The sequence below is a fragment of the Primulina tabacum genome, chromosome 8 (assembly GCF_025594145.1).
Source record: "Primulina tabacum isolate GXHZ01 chromosome 8, ASM2559414v2, whole genome shotgun sequence".
NCBI classification, from domain to species: domain Eukaryota; kingdom Viridiplantae; phylum Streptophyta; class Magnoliopsida; order Lamiales; family Gesneriaceae; genus Primulina; species Primulina tabacum.
Genome location: NC_134557.1, coordinates 34807089 through 34830339, shown reverse-complemented (window position 1 = coordinate 34830339; position 23251 = coordinate 34807089). Strand labels below are relative to the sequence as shown.

At 35.0% G+C, this 23251-nt stretch overlaps 1 protein-coding gene and 1 long non-coding RNA gene across 2 annotated transcripts; one reads left to right on the top strand and one right to left on the bottom strand.

The window, feature by feature from the left end:
- Positions 1 to 11509: 11509 nt before the first annotated feature.
- Positions 11510 to 12997, top strand: LOC142552506 (putative methyltransferase At1g29790). The gene has a single exon (XM_075662200.1). It carries the CDS (start codon positions 11523 to 11525, stop codon positions 12870 to 12872), a length of 1350 nt encoding a protein of 449 aa, XP_075518315.1. The 5' UTR covers positions 11510 to 11522; the 3' UTR covers positions 12873 to 12997.
- A 1141-nt stretch (positions 12998 to 14138) lies between these two features.
- LOC142552505 (uncharacterized) lies at positions 14139 to 15372 on the bottom strand. The gene is made up of 3 exons (XR_012821817.1): positions 14494 to 15372; positions 14343 to 14396; positions 14139 to 14262 (listed from the first exon to the last, which is right to left on the bottom strand). It is a non-coding gene; the product is annotated as an uncharacterized LOC142552505 (long non-coding RNA).
- Positions 15373 to 23251: the final 7879 nt, after the last annotated feature.

Below are 23251 nucleotides of genomic sequence, written 5' to 3'. Positions count from 1 at the left end.
AACCTTTAGATTGACATAAAATTCTAGCACAAGGGAAATCACTGCGTCTGCCGGTGGTTTCACAAACTCTTCCCAATTTAGATGCCTAGAAATAACTGGTGTGATGTCTTGTGATGTTTTGAAGGAGAAATTGTGGAGGGGGGCATTTTCTCGGTGGTGGAGTAGGGGTGCCGCGGCGCTGGATTCTTAGGTTTTCTGAAAATTGGTCTCTCACGGTCGCACTTTTTTTTATATATAGAACGAACTAGCACCGCGGCGCTGAGTATGTAGCGCTGCGGCGCTAATGCCTCGACCTCGCTTGCGCCGTGGCGCTGGTAACTAGCATCTAGGCGCTTGTCATTTCAAACGTCTGGCGCCACAATGCTTGTTTCTTAGCGCCTAGGCGCTAGGTCTTCGCATGTTTTGGCGCTGCAGAGCTTACTGTATGGCGCCTCGGCGCTAATGTTTCCAAAATTTTGTTCACTAAGCTTCGTTCCACGCCCGATTCAACTCTTAACTGCATAATAAAACACATATCAATGTCTAATCGTCACATGCAGAGTTCAATAACATAAATTTTTTCAAAAGATAAAAATAATGCTGAATATAAAATAAAATCAGGTAAAGAAAACGAAATCAATTAAAGATACTAGTTGGGTTGCCTCCCAACAAACGCTTGGTTTAACGTCGTCAGTCAGACCTTGACTGGACTGTTCAAGGTGGTTCGTGAGAACTTTTGGATGCCTTGAATTCCACCCTTAGACCTTCAACCTCCATGGTCAACTTCCCTCGTTTCACTTCACTTATGGCTCCAACAGTAGCAAATAATGGTCGTCCTAGAATGACGCGAACATTCTGACTATTCTCTATGTCAAGTACCACGAAATCTGCTAGCACTCTCAATTTATCGATTTGAAGTTCAACATCTTCCACAATATCCAACGGTGTCCTGACCGATTTATCTACCATTTGCAAGCTTAGTTCTGTGGGTTTGATCCTGCTTAGTCCAAGTTTCTCGTAAAGAGAACTTGGCATTATATTCACACTTGTTCCTGAATCACATATAACTTTTTCTACTAATTGACCCCCTATTTCACATGGTACAACAAATTCCCTGGGATTTTGCAGCTTCTGAGGAAGATTTCTTCGTGTTCCTTCGATAAATTCCACTTCCTCCCGGTCTGCAGACTCAATGTTAGTGTGTAGGTTCTTGAGATCTTTAAGACCTTTTTTCTTTTGAAATTCAGCGCTTAATTGTATAAATCTCTGGGGGTAGGAAAGTAAAGAAATATCAATGCATTGATTTGAATCATACCTCTCACCTTTCTTACCTCAAACTTTTTTTGTTGGGGTTGGCTTTTCATCCCGGATAGGCGTGGGTTCAACCTTTTTCTCTTCTCTGCTTACCACATCAATCTCCTCGTGCTGCATAAAAATGGCATTCACTTCTCTCAGATTTGGGTCTGCATTCTTTTGTGCTGCGCCTGATGGTTGAGACGTGAGTTGCTTCGTTATCTACCCCACTTGCGACTCAAGGATTTTCAAGGAAGCACCAATATTCGTCATGTGTGTCTCTAAGTTGTCAAGTCTAGACTCAGTCCTAACCATCCTCTAGCCAGATTCAGCAACAAATGTTCCTACCAAATCCTCAAACGAAGGCTTTCCCTCCCCCTTTGATGTATTGAACATCGGTGGAGGATTCAACACATTTTTATTATTTGCGTACGAAAAAATTTCATGATTTCTTAACCCAGAATGATAAGTATTAAGGGAAGCTTTACCTCGATATCCTCCAAATCCACCAAAATTTCTGTTGTTGATATACTGAGCTTCTTCAGGAAAAGATGGTTTTTCGGCAACAATCGGTGCACCTTCAGTCTCTGATGTGCTCACCTTATCCATAGCTGCTATTTGTGTGGTTAGTACAGATACCTGGGCAGTGAGTGACATAATAGGATCCACAACACAGACTCCAGCTGTCCTCTTTACTCATGCCCTTTCAGTCGGCCACTAGTAGCTATTTATAGTCATCTGCTCAAGCAAATCATAAGCCTGCTCAGGAGATTTGGCAAAGATCGTGCCACCAGCCGCTGCATTCACTGTTCCTCGTGTCTATTCAACCCGTTATAGAAAAGCTCAATCTGTACCCAGTCTTCAAAACCATGATTCGGGCACTTTCTCAGTAGCTCCTTGTATCATTCCCATGCCTAATATAATTGCTCAAAGTCATTCTGCCTAAAAGTACTAATCTCAATCTTTAACTGTGCAGGCTTCACAAGGGGGAAATATTTAGCAAGAAACTTCGTTCCTAACTCCTGCCATGTCGTGATGCTCCCTAGAGATAGTGATTGGAGTCGTCCTCGTGCTTGATCCCTGAGAGAAAATGGAAACAAACGCAATCTAATAATATTATCAGGAACATTATTAATTTTTACCGTATTCGTGATCTCCAGGAAAGTCCTCAAACGAACGTGAGGATCAGAAGTATCAGTTCCAGCAAACAGGTTTTGTTGAACCATATTGATCATAGCAGGCTTCAGCTCGAAATTATTGGTGTTGATGATTCTTCGAGCAATGCCAGAATAATGAGTGTTGATCACTGGTCGGAAGTGATCTCTGATAGGGATAGCCTCTGGCAGGTCACGTCTGTCATCTTCTCTATGTTCAGCCATTGTCTGGATTTCTTTCCTTCTCGCTTTTCTTAGTCTTCTCGCAGTTCTTTTGATTTTCGGCTAAAAAATAAGCAAGCCATGGCTTTGCGATCTTAGCATGCACTGTCAAACAGATAAAAATGTACAACTCATCAATTATTAAATAAAATAAAAGCTCTAAATTAAAATCTAGACTAATTGGTAACAATACTGATATAAATTCAAATTTGACACTCCCCGACAATGGGGCTAAAAACTTATTGCGTATTTTTCGCTCGCAAGCGTACGGTGGTCAAGTTTTAATACATGTAAGTAGAGTATCATTTCCACGAGGAGTGTGTATGTAAAAATATTTCAATGGTTGTAATTAAAATAGTCACGACTTTATTTAGAAAAATTACTAGAAGTTTGGTTTGTTTAAAACAACTTAATTGCAAATAAATAATTAATCTAATCACTGGAATTGAGAAATATCAACGAGAGAAAATATCTAGATGAGTGATTTTACTAAGTTTCCACGATAATTATTCTCGTTTGAATTTATACTCATGAATTCCTATTATTTAATGGACAAGAACACTTAATTATAGTGACGAATAAATTGTATCAATCAAACTTCGATCAAAACATTCCTAATAAGAATCTAAGTTCAATTGATATATGCAAACAATGTTAGGCCTCATTAAAGTTATATGTCTTCCAAACGATATAAAATTCAACGATGCGTCTCTAATGGTATATAATTCCAGTCCCTCTCCCGAGTTGTAGAATTAATCAGGCAACACAAAATTTATGGCCAGTAAATTGCAGTCGAATAAAAACGAAGAAACACAATTAAACCAAACGAAAGTCACTCATAAAAATAACCACGTCAAATCATCGTTTCGACAAAGCTACATCATCCTCTAGAATAGAAAATTAGTTCATAACAAAATTCAAACAAAAACAAGACATGTTCAAAGTTTTAGACATCTTAACACAAGAAAATATAGAAACGAAAGAATAGATGACAAATCCGAAGTGTCGTATCTGTCCCCAAATTCGTCGTTCTTCGTATTTGTGATCGATCTTCGCACTCCGGATCTTTGTCTTGTGTTCGCTCTCTCTCTTTCTATGTTTCTTTTTCTCCCTAAAACAGCACCCCTTTTCAGAACCCTCGTTTTCTTCTTTTATTTGCGGGTCCCGAGCCGTAATTTGAAAGCCCGATTGCTTGTTTCGCCGCCACTAGCGCCGCGGCGCTACCTAGGCAGCGCCTAGGCGCCCATCTTCGTGGGTGAAGGCGCCGCAGCACTTATCTTTCGATGTTCTAGCACTGCGGCGCTTTCTGACTGGCGCCGCAGTGCTTCTCTTTTGCACAAAGAGGCCCTGCTGCGCTTGTTGCTTGTATATTCTTCTTAGCGCTGCGACTCTAGTTCTTTGGCGCTGCGGCTCTAATCTATCAACTTTTCAATCTCAAAATTACCTCTGATTGTTGTCAACCATCTACTAGTTGTTTATCTCTTGGACGACACAAAAACAACAAAAACCAAGCGTAATTCTGTTCGAAACTAATATAGTTCAAATGGATTAAAAGGTAAATTAAGTGCAATTCTTGCACTTATCACATCCCCATATTCAGATAACGTAAGTGTACCTCAAGGGATCTGATCCAACCCTCAGCAACAAATAGGTCGGTGGTGCCTGAAAAATCCTTTAGACCCAGCCTCTTGAACTGAAAACACATATCATGCTATAGCCTCGGAGCATGCCGATCCCGCTACTAAAAAAAAAATACCATACCCTCCAGCACTCTAGTAGAAGTATCCCCATTGGGAGGTGGGGGTGCATTTTCTCTACAATCCTCATGAGTATCAGTCTTTCTACAAGTACTCGGTGCGCGTTTAGGACCCCTGGACGTGACCCAAATGCAGCACGCAGCCGTGCCCTTCTAGAACCCAAAAACGCGCCCTAGCTTCCTAGGACCCAAGGAAAATCGTCCAGCCCCTTGCCCTCTCCTGCCCGGCCTTTAACTTACATCAAGGGGCCCTTAAACCTACTAAAATACGTCTCTTTTCATGGCTCTAACATGGCAGCCTCTTTGTGCAACAATAACATGATTTAAAAAGCATGGAAACTCAAGTTTTAACATGTATAAGGCAAAAAAATGAAAATAAATAATAGGACATAATATTTTTCATAAAAATATGCATTATTCATACATAATATTGTCTAGATGATGGGCAAAAAAATATTAAGGCATGCCTTTGGGTGTTTCACGCACGAAAACAATTCTAGACGAGAAGAAAGTTGGCGCAGAGACGGGGGAGAACTTGCTGCGATTATCCCTTCCAAAAGTGGCGTGAAAAGCCTTGAAAGTGAGGGTGTGGGGGCGTGTGGGGTGAGGAGAGAAAAAGCCCTAGGATTCTAGGTTGTGGGCATGTGTTTGTTTTTTTAATGTAGATTAGGGTTTGGACAATCAAAGTTTGATATAAATAATTGGGTAAGAAGCTAGGCCCAATAAACTTGGTATAATGGGCCCATTATAATGTAGGTAAAATATTTCGTTTAGGAGTTTTCAAAAATATTGGCCGAGTTCCCAAAAAGTCCTTAATTTCGTCAAAAATTGATTACCGATTAAAAATACGACTCGCCATATAAAAACACCTCAAAAGATACCATTTTCGAAAATTACATATAAAATATACCATATATTAAAAAATTAAAAATAATCATTTAATAAAAATATTTTTCCTTTCACAATCCCCGATCTCCGTTCCTTGATCGCGTCTATAATAACTCTTAAAAACACAGTTTTATACATTCTCATAGAAAACTATATTTTAACATGTAAACATGTTTACCACATTTAATTAATATAATTAAAATAATTTAATTAGGCATTTTCTATTTTTCCTAGATTTTCAGGATGTTGGATTACGTTATCGCATTTTTGGACCTTATAATCATATAATATTAAATTTGACTTCTAATATTTTTCTTAGACGTAAACTCGAGTCTTTCAATTTATTGACTTAATAGGTAAACCGTGAAGCGTTTAAAAACCGAATAAATTCAAAACTTAATATTTTATTCCCAAATTTGAAACATAACTTTTTCGACCCTAGTCTACCCTTCTGAGGCATGACCCAGCCCACAAGAGCCCACGATCCAACCTTAACTTCTGCCCTAAGCCACGCGCCTCTCTCCTTAATTCTCCAAGGTCGCGGCTCACTCATCCATCGAGCCACTCTCGTCGAGGCCCTAGCCAAACCTCCAACAGACTGCTAGCCACCATCTCAGGACCCTACCAGACAGTCTTGACCAGCCCTAGCAACGCCGTGCAGCCCCTCTGCCTGCAACCGAGCCGCACACACCCTAGCTTCCTCTTCAAGGCTCACGGCTGCATCCTACCATTGAACCACCCATCCAACCGCCCTATGACTCCTCCTAGACTCTGGAATCAGCCAGCAGAGGTCCATGAACATGCTTGGTCAAACCCCTGGTGCGGCTACAACCCTATCAAACCCATAGAACCGAAACATACCCTAGCCGAGCCCTAGCCATGCTTGGCTCCTAAGCCTCTGTCCGTCTTTCTTCTCGTTCTTAAACGGTTCCCTTCTAAACCCTTGGACATCCCTTCCCGTCCCTATATTGGCAGTATGTCCCTTGGCAGTCATAGCACATCTCAAATAAGCATAAAAACGTCAAAACTTTGAAAATTTATGTCGAAACGTTAAATAATTCGTTCTAAACATTTTCATGCTTAAAAACAATAAACACACATATTATGATTTGAATAATGTAAAAATAAAGTTTAGAAACATGCCTTTACATTTAGAACGTTCAAATATTCAATCGTTAGCGAGGATTGCAAAGAGGAGCGAATGGGAAGCGACTAGCCTTTTATTTTTTCTTTCAAACTTTCGAAAATATAGTGTGTGTGGTTCGAAATCAGTGTTTTAAAAGTTGGAGTTTTAAGGTTTTTAGTTTGAGAATAATTAGGCCCATTAATCATAGGTAAATTAGGCCCATTTAATTATCAAATAAACTTTTATTTAAGAAACTTTTAAAAATAAAAACTTTCGGGCCCTTAAAGGTCATTTGTTTGACTAAAATCGGCTTCTTGGATAAAATAAGGCTTGACTCATAAAATAATTTGGATTCCAACATTTTTAAAAAATTTTAATCCTATTATCGAGCCTTAAATAAAAAATATTTTTGTCTTGGTTGTCATCGATCTCTTTTCCTCGGCCTAATATCGAATATTCGGACAAAATCCTTAATTTCATGAAATCATGCAAGTTAAACATTTAATCATATAAAATATATCATTTAAGCATTTAAAATTAATTGAATAAAATAAACAAGCAATTTAAATAATTTTCATGCATGCGGTTTACATAGGATGATTTTCGGACGTTATAGAAACCGTGTTGGCAGATGACACGCTTTTGGCCCATGTTAAAGAAGGTTAGGTTGCTGGAGGTCCTCGATGTCTTCAGCTGCAAGAAGGAACAACAGAGAACAAAAGAGTTTGAGATGTTTTCAATGCACACTTAGGCAATCTAGTCAGAGAGATTCAAATGGGTTCACAATATTGAGGGGTGGAGGGTGGCGATGAATGCAAATTGGAGTAAGGCAGTGCTGAAAGATTTCCAGGATGCCCGACACTTGACGTTAACATCTTCCAGAATGACATATCAATTTCTCTTCGACGACATGGATGGCGCCACCGGTTAATCGCCTGCAACTGGACGTGGATGCAGCCTACAATCTGAACTCAAACACCCTTGCTACAGCAGGTGTGGTATGTGACCATGAGGGACAACCGGTGCTGGCCTTTGGGAAAAGGATTGATAAACCTCATTATCTCGTCTATGGAGGACTTGTTGCAATCGATGAAAGGATACAAATCACAGGGCCAACGACATTTACATAAACCATATTACTTCAAATTTTCTTTTGGTGGTACAAGCAGTTACGAGCCCAGAAGATGATCTTAGTTAAGCATGTTTGATTCTGGGAAGTTTCATAGAGTGCTTGTGAATGAGAACATAAGCACGTTGGAAAGACCCGTCTTGATACAATGGAGATATTTTTCAAATTTGGGCGTTACATAATGTTCGAATTTAAATGTGAAAAACATAAATGTAACTTCAAAAGATCAAACATCGTGAATATCTGATCCGATCGTTAGTACTAACCTCCTAAGTTGGATGCAGTTTAACTTAAAATTAACCAAATGATTGAAGGAACGGGAAAATAAATTCGCAAATGGCATGAACATTCATTATGTCTGTTAGAACTCGTGTTGTTCGACAGTTAATAAAGTATATCTAATATAACCAAATCAGTATAAGATGCAAATTTGTGTTTTATCAAAAATTAAATGTTGTGCCAGATGTTACAATATCTCGATCAACATGCAGCGAAAAATTAAAGTTTGTAACACAAATTTACTTAAAATAAATAGATGGACAAGATTAAATATGCACAAGTATTTATACTTGTGTGCGGTGCCTCAGGGCAAAAATTAATCACTAGAAAACTTAACATTTCACAAAAACTATCACTAGTGATTTTTACAAAAATCAATTTCTCCAACAAGTTGAGAAAACAAATGCTTTCTAAAACGAATACCCAGAATAAAAAAAACTAAAACAAGAAAGCAAAACGTGATGCCAAAAGGGAGATCCACGAAAACAGTCTTCAGCCAACTTCTTCACAGATATCCGCAGATGTTCTCAACATTCACGACAACACGCTATCACCACTCTTCAAAACACAACACGTCTCTTGAATAGGATTTTCTCTGAAATTCTGAGCGTGCACACGTGAGTGAATTTTTACCGAGAGAGAAAGAGCATCAATGATGTCCTTGGTCTCTTATTTATAAATGTAGAGTTTTACCACCATAAGGAAACCTATAGCACAAGGAAAGTGAGAGTTTAATTAGAAATAAACTCCCTTTAAACATTGATACCATATCTCATTAAATCATTATCATAAATATAATATCTAGAAAAGACAAACCCAATATTTCACATAATCTATCAATAAGAAATTAAATTTAAGAAAGATATTATATCACAATAAAATCATAACTTAATTATCTAGAAAGACAAAACTATAATTAAATATTATACTCAATCAAATCAACAAGGAAAAAAAATATTAGAGAAATTAATTTAATATGAAAATTATATTTCCCTTCACCGTCACTTGGAATGAAAACCAAAGGATTAAACTAAAGCTAGGCAATACAAAGGATACGTAAATTAACATAGTTACTGAAATGAACAAAAATATGCATGACAGGAAATAATTACTGGAGTTTAACTAAAAATTGATTCAAATTTATCACGTCAATTTTGCAACTGGCAACGCGTGTGTCCTAACACGTGTGTGTATAGGTTTTCATGTTCCCAAGTGTATGTTTTCTATTTTTTTATTCACTAATAATGGTTAACTAAAGAGATTGTTTTATTAACTCAAAATAAAATATAACAAAATCAAAGTTAAAAAATAATATTTTTAAAAGTTCTACTAACATACTTATACTTTATAAAAAATAAATATTTAATTAAATTTTTCTTAAAATCTAAAATGTAGGATAGTAGTATATATGTAAAAGAAAAATAATTTTTTTCCGTTCAATTTTGGATTTTAGTCCATTAAGCTTTCAAAATTTGTCTTTGTACGTTATCTTTGGTTTCGACTATTTTGGTCAAATTGTTGACGCGACATCAAATAAATCAGCAATTTCTTGTTTCATGTTAGTAATTTTCAATATTTACATTTTCAATGTTATGTAAACATTTTCTGGTGTAACGTTAGCATTTTGCTGAAATATGACTTAAGGACAAAAAAAAAAAATTTAATGCACCAACAAATAATATAATGATTATCCATACTATACATAAAAGAAGACCCTCTTTTCTTTTTTTTTCTTTTTTTTTTGACAATTAAAAGAAGACCCTCTAATTAGTAATATATCTAAGTGTACGGACAAAAACAAGTACTCATTTTTTAATAAAAATTATACCAAAAATGTTATTATGTTAAATTGGTTAAATTTATTGAATCATTTAACCAAAATAACAAAATTATCCCTATTTTAAAACCAATAATTATATATGCATAATGCAAGTTCTTATTTGCTAGTAAATAATAATAATAAATAAATAAATAAAAGATTCCGATTGACTTGTGGAAATCATTTTGATATGATTTTAGGATTTCAAAGCAGTGGGAAATTAGGATCTTTCGATCTAATCTAAGTTATTAATCACTAAAATTTTCAAAGAAAATTTGTCGGAGCATATGCAAAGTCTTCTAAATTTAAGAGTAAAATAATGTCGAGATCTGTTGCTGCAGCAAAAATATAAAAAAAATTTACTAAAGCGTTGAATCAGCTTGTACATATAATTATTTATTGTTTGTTTGTTTACTTATTTTATATACGTTGATAAAAAAAAAAGTGAACCTATGTATATATCTTACATATATAAAAAGACAAAAACTCACGTGAGACGGTCTCACGGGTCGTATTTTGTGAGACAGATTTTCTTATTTGGGTCATCCATGAAAAAATATTACTTTTTATGCTAATAATATTACTTTTTATTGTGAATATCGGTAGGATAGACCCGTCTCACAAACAAAGATTCGTGAGATCATCTCACAATAGACCTACTCATATAAAAAATATAATATTTAAATTTCAAGATCAAAATCTTGTACCCTTAAATTTAGTTAACTGCCAAATATAAAAACAATTACTAAGTAGACTTGAAATAAAGGCTAAACTAAGGATCTCGAATCTCAAGATTTCGAGATTGTTAATGTTTCATCAATAAACTAACCTCCCTCGAACGCCTAAAACGGCAACAAAGTAACATGACAAATCGCTCAAACCATATATTTTAATTGGATTGGATAATTGTAATGTTGTGGTGTTGGAGGACATATATATATTTATTTTATATAAAATAATTTAAAATGCAATCTTCTTTTTTTCCTTTTTTTTTCTCATCAATATAATGATGTATACTATTTTCAAATTTTAACCTTCATATGGTATTTGGTTTTGTAAACATTTGAAGGTTATTTTGGAGAAAAACACAATTTTAGTTCTGTATGTTGATTTGTTTTGGATTTTAGTTTGTAATTTGTCAAAATTTGGTTTCAATCTAATTAATAGATTTGTTTTTTTATCTGGTATTTTTTCGCTTCGAAACAACTAAATCTGCCAGATATTGTTTATTTGACACCGATTATATCTTACATAGCTCATATGGTTGGAATAAAGCATATATTACATATATTAAAATCAATTTTAACAAAGAGAAAATAAATTAAAACATTTTACAATATTTCAAAATGAGATGAAAAAATTACTTTTCATAATTCTCTTTATTTTTGCTCAATTAAATTTTAATGTGTGTAATATTATGTTTATTTTAACCACGTTGAAGTATATCGATGTTAAATAAGCACTATTTGGCGATTTAATGTTTTCGAGCAGGAAAAAACAAAAATTCAAAGCGCGCGTTGGAATGAAAACCAAACTTTAATAAATTACATAACTAAAAATTTCAAAATAGGTCACGACTAAAATGGAATTTTCTGTTATATTACAAAAATAGATCAAGATAAGATAATAAATGAAATATATATATATATATATATATATATATATACACAATTGGGGTTATAAATAATATCAAATAGGAGTCCGCAAGTATCTTAACGGTCTTACAAGAGAATATATTGAAATATATTTTTTCCTTAATTTTGTTTTTCAAAATGTAAAATTTTCGTAAATTATTGTTAAAAAATAATATATATATATATATAACCGAATAAACAGCAATAGCTTAACTTGCCTTAGATCCAAAGCAAGTTAGAGGGATGGGAAGCGAAGACTCTACCAAAAACCAAGCATACCAAAAGACTCAAATCAAATGCAAGCTCAAAATACTATTGCTTATCATAGTAACCAACATCCTCACAATTTTCATTGTCACTGGTTCTTACTCCAATTTGCAAGACCCTATTTCAAGATTTTCCAAGCAGTTTTCTCTCCCTATTTGGGACTCCACAACCACTCTCTTGATCAAGCTAAATGCCACGGAAGACGACCTCGTTGCCACTCGGTTTGAGCTCGAAAACTTGGGCCAAAAACTCAAGTCCGCCAATTCACTGATCAAGACTCTCTCGGTTCAACTCTCCCGTGTTAACATAGACGTAAGAGAAACCTCCAAGGAGAAACATTTCGTTTACGATGATCTTCTTGCTGATATATCTGATGAGGCCAAACTTTCCTTAGGCTCTCACAAGCTTCCTCTAGGATTCACCCCACAAATGGGATCGGATAAGGTCTATCCTTCGGTTGGTGGGGCATGCTTGAAGCATAAGGACGACTTGTCAAATTACATGTCGTATGTCATTGGAGGAGATTGTCCTGTGGACGACGTGTCTGCGCAGAAACTCATGCTTAAAGGGTGTGAGCCACTTCCTAGGAGGCGTTGCCACCCTAAGTCCCCGGTTGGTTATATTGAGCCGACGCCTTTGCCTGAGAGCATGTGGTCAATTCCACCAGACACAAGCCTTGTTTGGGACCCCTATACTTGCAAAAACTACCAATGTTTAGTTGACAGAACAGGGGATAAAGCAAGATATGATTGTAAAGATTGCTTTCATTTACAAGGTAGGGAGAAAACAAGATGGCTTTTTGACAATGGAGGTATAGATTATGGGATCGATCAAATTCTTGGTTTGAAACCACGAGGCACGATCAGAATCGGGCTCGATATTGGAGGTGGGACGGGGACTTTTGCTGCAAGAATGAAGGAGAGAAATGTGACTATTATCACAACTTCAATGAACTTCGATGGTCCATTCAACAGCTTCATTGCATCTCGTGGATTGGTACCCATGCATGTTACTATTTCTCAGAGGTTTCCTTTCTTCGATAATACCCTTGATATCATCCATTCGATGCACGTTTTAAGTAACTGGATTCCGGAGTCTATGCTGGAGTTCATTCTATATGATATATATAGGATATTGAGGCCTGGTGGACTGTTTTGGGTTGACCGGTTCTTCTGCCTGGGGTTGCAGCTGAACGCCACTTACGTCCCACTGTTCGACCGTGTTGGATTCCGAAAAGTTCGATGGAATGTTGGAAGGAAGATGGACCGTGGGATTGAGAAGAATGAGTGGTATTTTTCTGCTCTGTTGGAGAAACCAAAGACTTGAGGAAACAAATGTTGGAGTTCAAACCTTGTTTTTGTGTGTTTTTCAATGATAATTAAGATCATTGCAAAGTAACAGTTTCCATCTTGTTCATGTTTTATGTGCAGAATTTTTTCCTGATGTGTTCATCATCGATATTTGTTAAATCCTGCTTAAAATCGGGCCAGATTTGCTGTTTTCTGGTCTCTTCTTTGTCCTCACTAGTTAGATATATATTCTCGAGTACCGTGGACTCGATCGGAGACGAGCAAAGATTAATCACCTTGTTCATATTAGAAAATGTCAAATTTTATTTTAAAAATATGTTTATCTATTTCTACTATAAAAATGAATGGAAGGACAAAGTTTTTTCATCGTGAATCTTCTACTTTGCCCTTAAAATTGTGTGTTGTTTGAATTTATTCCTAGGGCATTGGGTCGAAATGGGTGCCAAAAGTTATGGTCAAATATGGAATATAAAATTTATGTGTAATATGAAATAACTTCAACTCAAGTATATAAATGCACCGACGAAATCAAGTGTATTTTATGGCCTTTTTTGAATGTCATCAAATGCAATGCACTTAATTATTTCATTTATAATACTGTTTGGTCGTGAGAGATTGATTGGAAAATTTTAATTTAGACATTTTTTTTCCACATTATTGACAAAGAGTACTAAGAACGATTAATGTATGAAATTGTTGAGAAGGTTAGAAATCTAAAAAAGTAGTAGATACTTGATAATTAAAAATAAATGACTCACTAAAAAATTTAAAAAGAGAATATATATATATATATATATTATTGATGGAAAATTTTGCATATGATGAAAATAATGAATAAAAATATCATATTTAGTGCACTCATAATTTGTGTTTCAAAGTTTTATAAATAAAATATGTAAAGTAGTACAACATAATTTGGGGAAGAACATGTATAATTATAAGTTCCTTGTGTCTCAACACTTGTTCATTTCTTTGTATTGCACTCTCACAAAAACTATTTGTATTTAATATTTGTATTTTATATGATTAGTGAGTTACTGTGCGGAAAAGCCCACTACATATAGGGGTGAGCATTCGGTCGGTTCGGTTACCGACAGAACCGAATTAGCCATAATCGAACCGAATTATTTAACCATAACCGAACCGACCGAATTAATTTTCATAACCGATTAAAACCGAACCGAATTAAAATCGGTTAATTCAGTTGATGACCGAATTAACCGATTAGTTTTAAAAAATTGTGATTTAATACATGTTTTTTTTATAAAATAACATAACATGACCACAAAAATAATACTTATAAATCTAGTTCCATGAAGGAGATTCAACACAAAATTGGCCAGGAAACACTGCACCGAATGCATCAAAATATCAAGTTTCTTTCAGCATGCACAGATCTTGAACATCTGAAATTAAACAAACATTTGATTAGTCAACTGTCTTAGAAACGATACATGTATTTTTTGATGATAAGAGTCATTCATACTTCACTTATCCCCTTGTGTTGTTGAAGAAGAGTCCAACACAATTTTAGAAAAATCTGAAAAATAAATGGTGACAAATAAGAAATATAAACTAGGTTTTTTTAATGATAAATAAAAATCTAACAAATCTGTTTTTTTCTCGAAAAAAGTTACCTTGTTCAAGTTTTTCAACATCTTCTAAAGTTTCTTCAACATTGATTGGTATTGGGGATGAACGAAGTCAATCTTGCGTAAAAATAAGGCTTTCAACAACCATAGGAGTTAATGAACTCCTAAAGCAATCAAGTACTCGACCACCTGTACTAAAAGCAGATTCAGAAGCGACTGTTGAAGTAGGAATGGCCAAAACATCTCGAGCAATTTGAGCTAGTATGGGAATTCTATGACAATTTTGCTTCCATCATCCCAAAATGTCAAAAGAATCATAATACTCCTCAACCATTGCATTGAGATACTTGTCGAGCTCTGATATACTTCCATCACCAAAAATTTGTGCCTTTTGTCTCTTGTATTTCACAAGGATTGATTGTCTTTTCAAATCTGTTTGAGTCAAGCTTCTGGACTCAATATCACTTGATTCTTGAACAGACAACATTTTTGAGGTGTTAGGATCCATATTATCCTTGTAATTCTTGTACAAAGCAAATAAAGTCTCCTTGACTATCTTTCCTACTCGTGCCCCATTTTCAGCTCCGTGCAACTCTACCAACATAAATTCTACAAAATCCAACTTATGCCTTGGATCAAGCACCACAGCAATATAATACAACTTATTCGTCTTATCAGGATCTCCCCAATATTTGTCAATTTTTTTTTTCATTCTTAACCCCAAGGAATGCACATCAATATCATCACTTTCTTGCCACTCATTCAATATAGTATGAATAGAACTAATCTCATGAGCAAAAGTATTGGAAATGACATACAATGAACCTGAAACCTTCAATGTTATTTCATAAAAAACTTGCAATAAAGAAGCAAAAAGTTTAACATTACTCCAATCAGTACATGTTGGTGTCCCATCATAAGTCTTCATTTTTTTTTTGTAGTTTGCTATCTGCTCCAAATATCACATTTCCATCATTCAAAACAATTTCCCATTTTTTGAATTGAAGATCTAATGTAAAAAATGGATCTTAGTTCATCAAATCTTTCAAAAGCTCTCTCAAATTTTTGAGCTACATTCAACATCAAGAAAGTCGAGTTCCATCTTGTTGATACATCTAAACATAAAGAACTCTTGCTTTCAATTTTTTTCAAGCTTTGCACATTCCTTGAACTTGCTTAATCTAGCAGGAGATTGCTTAACATATTTCACCGCATCTCTAACCCTTGTCACAGATTCATTTATATCTTTTAAACCATCAACAACAATTAAATTAATTATATGAGCTACACAACTCATGTGAATATGAGCTCCCTTCAAAATAGTAGAATCCCAATTCTTCTAAAATTGATAGCAACATCATTTGAACTTGCATTGTCAACTGTAATAGTGAAAACTCGATCAATTCCCCAATCCCTTAAGCAATTTTCAATTGCTAAGCTAATCGCCTCACCTTTATGACTTGTAATTGGACAAAATTGATAATTCTTTTGTGTAATTGCCAATTATTATCAATAAAGTGGGCTGTTAGACACATGTAGTTGATTTTTTGAATCGATGTCCATGTATTTTGAAACGTCTGCCCTTTTTATTGCTTAAAAAGTACTAGAAATATTTTTTTTAACACTCAATTTTCGGCCATACACATAAACCTCATGAAAATTTTTTTATAAAATATTTTACCTTTTAAAATAAAACATCATCCAACTAGCGTTTTAAAAATCAAGTGAACTAGTCATAAAAATGAAATTGTCAACTGGTTTACCAAACCTAAAAAACAATAAGTTTGAAAAGTAAAGCCCATACTAAACCTCTCAAAAATCTCTCAAAAGCATAAATAAATAGTCTTAAAAATCTTTAACATAAATCATGAGTCATAAATCATAATGCGGAAAAAGTAGAAGCGCTGGTTCTCGGGTTGTGTGCGCCTTCAGTCCAGTCAAATCACCCGTCAAGTCCTCCCTCAAACTCACCTGCATCCATCACACCTAGTGAGTCTAAAGACTCAACACATCATCATCTTTATAGCAAGTAATACGTAATACAGTCAACATATAACAGTGAAAAATATTTGTACTTAAAATATCGTTTTCATGAAAATGCATAAACTTTAAACATGAACATTTTCGTAAATCTTTTATGATACATGAACTTTAAATAGAAACATTTTCATAATGATGCATCAACCTTAAGCATGAACATTTTCATGACATGTATAACATAAACCTAAACTTTTTCCTTTTTCCTCAACATGACATGACATAAAACCTTTTTAACATGATCATAAACATTTTTCCTTTTCCTTTTTCTTTTTCCTTTGTTGAATTCAGATCGTTAATTGTGACTTTCCTCAAACCTCAAAAGTCGATGGATCCATCTACATATAACCACAGTACTGGGCGGCGGGGGACACCAGCAACACTCTCACCGATCAACTGGGCCCTGGCCTATTATGATCGAATAGAAATACGATCGTCGGGGCTCCCTCTGGGGCCTTCTCCCATAAATGGGCTCCCTCTGGGGCCTTCTCTCCCTCACGATATTCTCATTCTTACCTCAAACCTCATATCCTCATAACCTCATATTCGCAATAATGGAAACACGATCGTCGGGCTCCCACTAGGACCATCACTCTCACGACATCGCCATCATTAACGAATTAGTCACAATCACTTCACTTCCTTCAACATTTTTCATTCCCATCACTTTATAAAATCGTGCATAACATATATTTTTATTTTTGAAACCAAGTATCCAACATGTCTTTTAAGTGTCAACCTTAAATCATAAAAATCCCATAGACATTTAAAAATCATAATTTAATCATGAACATTTCATAAACATTTAAAATGACATTTTAAGCTCAAAACATTTACAATAACATTTTGACATATTAAATCATAAACATATAAAATCACCTAAACATTTAAAATATCATTTTAACATATAAAATCCCATAAACATCCATAATTATAGGAAATAATCATATTAGCACATAAAATAGCATTCAGGGCACTGCCATGACGTTCACTAATTTTCTAGGGTGCAAAGAGACCGTTTTACCTCTAGACGTAAAATTTCCCGTTTTTGACATTTTCTTAATTTCATTGATTCTAACATGTCCCAAATAATTATTTAAGCTTACATGAATTTTCTCATATTTTTATTTATCTTAATTCGATGACTTTTAAATTAATCTTTAAATTTAACGTAGTAATGCGTTTTTTTCCCGAATTAAACCAAAACTTAATATAAAATTTCCAAATTAAAAACATAGACTTCTAATAATTATTTAAGCTTAAATATAATTTTTCATAATTTATAATGCTTGAACTAGGCGTTTCAATTAACTCGTTAATAAGCGTTTCGTGCGGTGATTAAATCCTGAATATATCCAAAACTCGTTATTTTGATCCCAAATTTTAAACATAGCATTTTTAAGATTTATTCTACCCTTCCAAGTCATGAGCCACCCCCATGGACCCATGGATTCATTTTTAGCCTTTTAATTTTCGTTTTTTGACACCTTATCGAACACATCGAGCCATCTCCTAATTTACTCGAGCCACGCCCGAGCCACCTTGAGCCAAAACCTAGCCAACCCATCTAGAGACACTACTGTGCAAGCCTAGCCCCAAAAAATGACCCTAACTTGCTCAAAATCTTGATGGAAGTCGACCCATGTTTTTGCATGTGTGTGTGTGTAGTGTCCTTGAACAAAGAAGCTCCTATCAAGTCTAGGACTCCTCCCAACCGTTAACCACCGAACCCACCTAACCCTGACCATCCCTGGACCAAGCCTAGACCAACCCAGACCATATAACCGGTGCGCGAGCCACCTGGTTCAGGAACCCAGCAGCTGCGCAACTCATGTTCCTCTCACGATTTATGCTTCTAGGGCCCCTACCCACGACTCCAACCACTGAACCAACGTATCAAGAACTTACCTAGGACCCTAAGATCACCCCCTGGCCCAGCCCGCAGTCCCCAGACCAAGCCCATAAGCCCTGGACAAGCGCTGCACCTGCGCGCGCTGTTTTCCCATTCTCGGGTGAGAGTACTTGTCAACAAGGACTCTTCCCAGCCTATCTAGTTCGAGTCCTAGCATGGCTAGGACTCTTCCCTTGACCCCTCTACGACCTTGGCTAGTCCTGGACGTGAGCCATTACCAAGCCCAGCCGTAGGACCCCAACAACCGAACCCTTGTCTCCCATGACAGCAAAGTGCTTCTCGATTGTGTTCAAATCTTGTGGCCGTGTGTTTGTGTGGTTCTACGACTCTTTAAATTCGTGTACACCAATACCATAACACTACCTAATCATGGCAGCCCCTTTATGCACGTAAACAATACAATTCAGATCAAAGTTTCTAGTTGAAATTGCAAGACACATGCAAAACGAAAATTATTCAAAAAGTGTCACTTGTTTTGCAACATTTTATGCATAAAAATAAAATATAATATGATGTGCTGATGGTTTGAAAGAAGAATAGGCGTGCCTTTGAGTAATTAACGCACGAAAAACAGTTGACGATTTGCGAAGAACGGACAAGAACCTTGGCTTGAATTTCTCCTTGGCTTACCACGATTTTTCTTCCAAAACTTTAAGTGTGTGCCGTGAGTTTGGAGTGTTTTGGAGGAACAAAATTGAGTGGCCGATTTGTTTTGAGGGTTTGGGGTGGTGATTATATATTTTAAATACATAAAAATCTACTAATAAGGCCTTAAGCCTATTAAACATAAGTTAGGCCCATTAAAGCTAGATTAGGATTTTATTAAATTATTAAAATGATTTTTGTAAAGATAATTTGTAAATTAAATAGCCGGGTTGTCAAAAAGTTCGTATTTTTGTTGAAAAACCAACACCGATAAAATTTACGTCCCGGCGTATAAAATCACCTCAAAACTCCTTATTTTCAAAATATGAAAGGCCATCAACCATATTTTAAACAATTGAAAATAATTATTTAATAAAAACATTTTACGTTTTTTCAGCCTTCGGTCTCCGTTCTTCGATCGCAACTTGAAAAATCCTTAAAAATACAGTTTTAATGCAACAATGTAGAAAAATATATTTTAAACATGCAAATATGCACAACATAATTAATTAATGCAATTAAAACAATTAATTAAAATACAAAGAATTTAATAACTTGCGCGCATGTGGTTTACGTGAACCTTAAAATTTTCGGGGCGTTACATATTTGTTGTCAAACAAACTCTTTGTGATGCTTTATTCAACAAAATTTTCAAACTTTCTTTTTCAACTGTATATAAACCAGCACAATCACGTGCAACCGTCCATCTTGAAGGAATTATAAACCTTGGACACACCGTTGCCATAAATACTTTAAACCCTTCTTCTTCTACAAATTTGAAAAGGAGCTCATCAACAACAATCATTCTAGCTAAATCTTTTCTACAAGCTTCTTGATCAAATTTCCAAGTTGTTAAAGACACCTCACCTTTTTTTCACCCGACTGTAAACTTAATTGTTCTTGAGTTGTTTCAACCGCATGAGGGTGACTTTTACATGAGTTCGTATGAGCCCTCAAACTCGCATTTTCATTCTTATATGGATCACAAAAAAGTTCCTTATCACAGTAATTGCATTTGGCCTTTTTTTTTCTTGTCATTTTCAAATTTTTTGAAATGATCCCGTACCTCACTTCTTGATTTCATTGGCTTTCGCTTCGTCATTTTTTATTTAGAATCTGCACATGTTTCCATCCCAGTTGAAGGTGGTAGCATTGGCATGGAACAACTACCACCAACATCCATATTTGATATATTTTCTTGCGACATCTACAAGTAAGAAAATATAATTTTCATCAATATTAAAACAGTAAAACAATGTTCCTGCAGTTAGGGCCAATATAATAGATTACACTTAAATTCCTTTGGAGAAGATGTATGAGAGTATGAGAATAAATTACATTATAATTACATAAACATGATTTTGCCTCCTCAATCACCCATACTTCCTGCAGTTACGGCCAATAGAACATATTACACATAAATTTCATTATGATTACATAAACATGATTTTGCCCCCTCAATCACCCAATGGAAAACATGATTTTACCCATGAACGATACATGAAATTTATGCCCCTCAATCACCCATATTTCGCTGCCTATATTGAACATGATTTTTCCCCCTCAATCACCCATACTTCGCTGCGTATTTTGTCCATAAACGATACATGAAAACTAGAATAGTCAACATAGTGCATCAATCTTATTCACACATTCCATCAAGACTCAAGAGTGTAACTCTTTCCAATATTCAAAAACTTACTAGTGAAGAATAGAGAGTGACCGGCGCTGAGAGATGGGTGAGCGGCGGATGAAGTAAGACTGGAGAATAACAAATTAAGGGTGGGCGGCAGATAAAGTTAGGCTGGGCGGCGGATGAAGCAAGATTTGAATTAGGGGAATCTGATCTTCTTCAATCAAATTAAGTTTAATATCGTGAAACGGGAATAACAAATTAAATTTTAAAATTAAAAATTATAAAATATATATAAATTGATAAATAATAAAAATTTATTAAATAATAGTATTTATTAAATCGGTTAATTCGGTTAACCGATTTCAAAATTTTGAAAACTGTAACCGAACCGAATTAACCGATATAACAGATTTTTTTATTTTGAAAACCGAATTTCCGAAATAACCGAACCGAATTTTCGAATTGGCTCGGTTCGGTCGGTTAATTCGGTTTAACCAAAATCTTGCTCACCCCTAACTATATACATGATTATTCTCAAATCCAACAATTCTCACATGAATGGAAGTTGACACTCATACGAAAAGCTTTGTGATAAAGTTCAATAAGTTGAATCTTGCATAAAATATAAGTAGATGTTACCTTTTGAACTTTCCCTTGTGAAATATATTTATCTTATTGATTGACAAGTAGACACATAGTTTTTGAACTATTTTGTCGGTTGTGTAAGTTAAGATATACTTAACATATGTGGTGTGCTGTCGTTGAGCCACCAAAAATAAATTCCTACTCTCTAAGTAAAATGAGTGTAATGGTGAGTAGGATCGAATCCACAGGGAACGGGGGATGATTTTTTTCTAGTAAAATGCAAATAAAGGAGGGATTTGTTTGATATGAATTTAATAAAATACTAAACTAAATTTAACATGCAAGAAGAAACAACTAATCAAGATGAATAAAATGTAAATTAATATTACCAAGCTCGATTCAAGGGATTTCTACTATTCAATTGTATCATTGTTCATCGACTAACATATTATTTATTCATGCAGTTACAAGTCATTAACCTTAGAATTATAGGGATAGCCGCTAAAATCCTTGCGTTTTTCTAATTTAATTGACCGAACCCAGCATTCAGTCAAAACTTATCAATAATTAACTAGGCACGATAGCGTTCCATATTAATTAAAAATAGCATTTTCGTTTTGTGAAAACAGTTAATCCTAAAATCTAACAACCGAGATAGCTGCAATTGATAGATCGAGTTTTGTTGATTTATTTAGATTAAATATGCTATGATAGCATAACACACCTAATATATTGCTACTCATGTACCAATCGTTCATGACAATTACGGATCACTGAATTCATGAATAGCAATAGAAAATTATATATCGAATTAAATTGTCAGATCAACGGAGATACAACTTTCATATAAATAAATCATAAATCAACAAATACTTGAACAAAACACGAATAATAAATTAAAGTGCAAAAAACCTCACAGCGATAAATCGAAATAGTAAAAATATCCCTTGAATCAAAAATAAAACTTAGCCTAAAAGTGTGGAGAGAGTTGGAGAGAAAATCCTTGAGCCACTTTTTTTCCTTCTCTCTACGTGAATTGTTGGTGAAAGGTTGTGAGTTATCTTTTTTTTTTCCAATCTTCTTGTGCCGCCTCCCTTCACTTCTCTCACGTTTGGTTTTGTGTAGGCGAAAAGGAAATTTTGGGTCCACACATATAAAAAGCCCAATAATCTAAAATAATAACCTAATCACTAAAATTAATTGATAATTAAAAAATATCCTCAAAGAATATAGAGTTTTTTCCATAAAAAACTCTATCTTATATTTATTTCATGATAAGAAATTCCTCAATTCTCACTAAGCAGCAGATGAGCTGTCACAAGGCGTGATCACTCCTTATCTCTAATTCTGAATTTTTCTGTTCAAGTCTTCCACTAAGATCATATCGACAACTTTAATTGTGATATAAAATCACCCTTTTTAGCCCAGATTTATCGCATTAACAGAAAACTTTGTCCTACAATAAAATCACACAAAAATGTGTCAATTAAGCACGTTGAAAGTGGTAACAATGAGAGATATGACAATAAAAAATGCCAACTATTATGAGCCTATCAAATCTCCCACACCTAAACCATGCTTGTCCTCAAGCATAAAATAGTTTAATTCATTATCTCAACTCATTATCCTCTTTCTGCTTCATTTAGTTGTCCGTAAAATATTTTTTTCATGCACCAAAGAAATTTAATTGTTGGACATCTGACTACCAACATCATGAGCAATTGCTTCCATCCGAATGTGTAGAAATAAAAAAATACATAGGGTCCAAACACTCCTCACAGGATTCGCTCATTTCACTCGTAAGTGTCTAGGTATGTATCAAGAAGCTCTCATGTCAAAACACTGAAATTTTTTACCATAAACTTGCGAATATATCACATCCTCCACCAAGTAAATGGATTGAAACGCACAAACAAGGGCTATAAATGGGTTGTACTGTGGCTAAAGGTAAGGTAGGAAAGAAGTACAACGGTTTATGGAACTGAAGA

Coding starts and splice junctions, on each gene's coding strand:
- LOC142552506 (XM_075662200.1), top strand. CDS start 11,523: ATGGGAAGCGAAGACTCTACCAAAAACCAAGCATACCAAAAGACTCAA.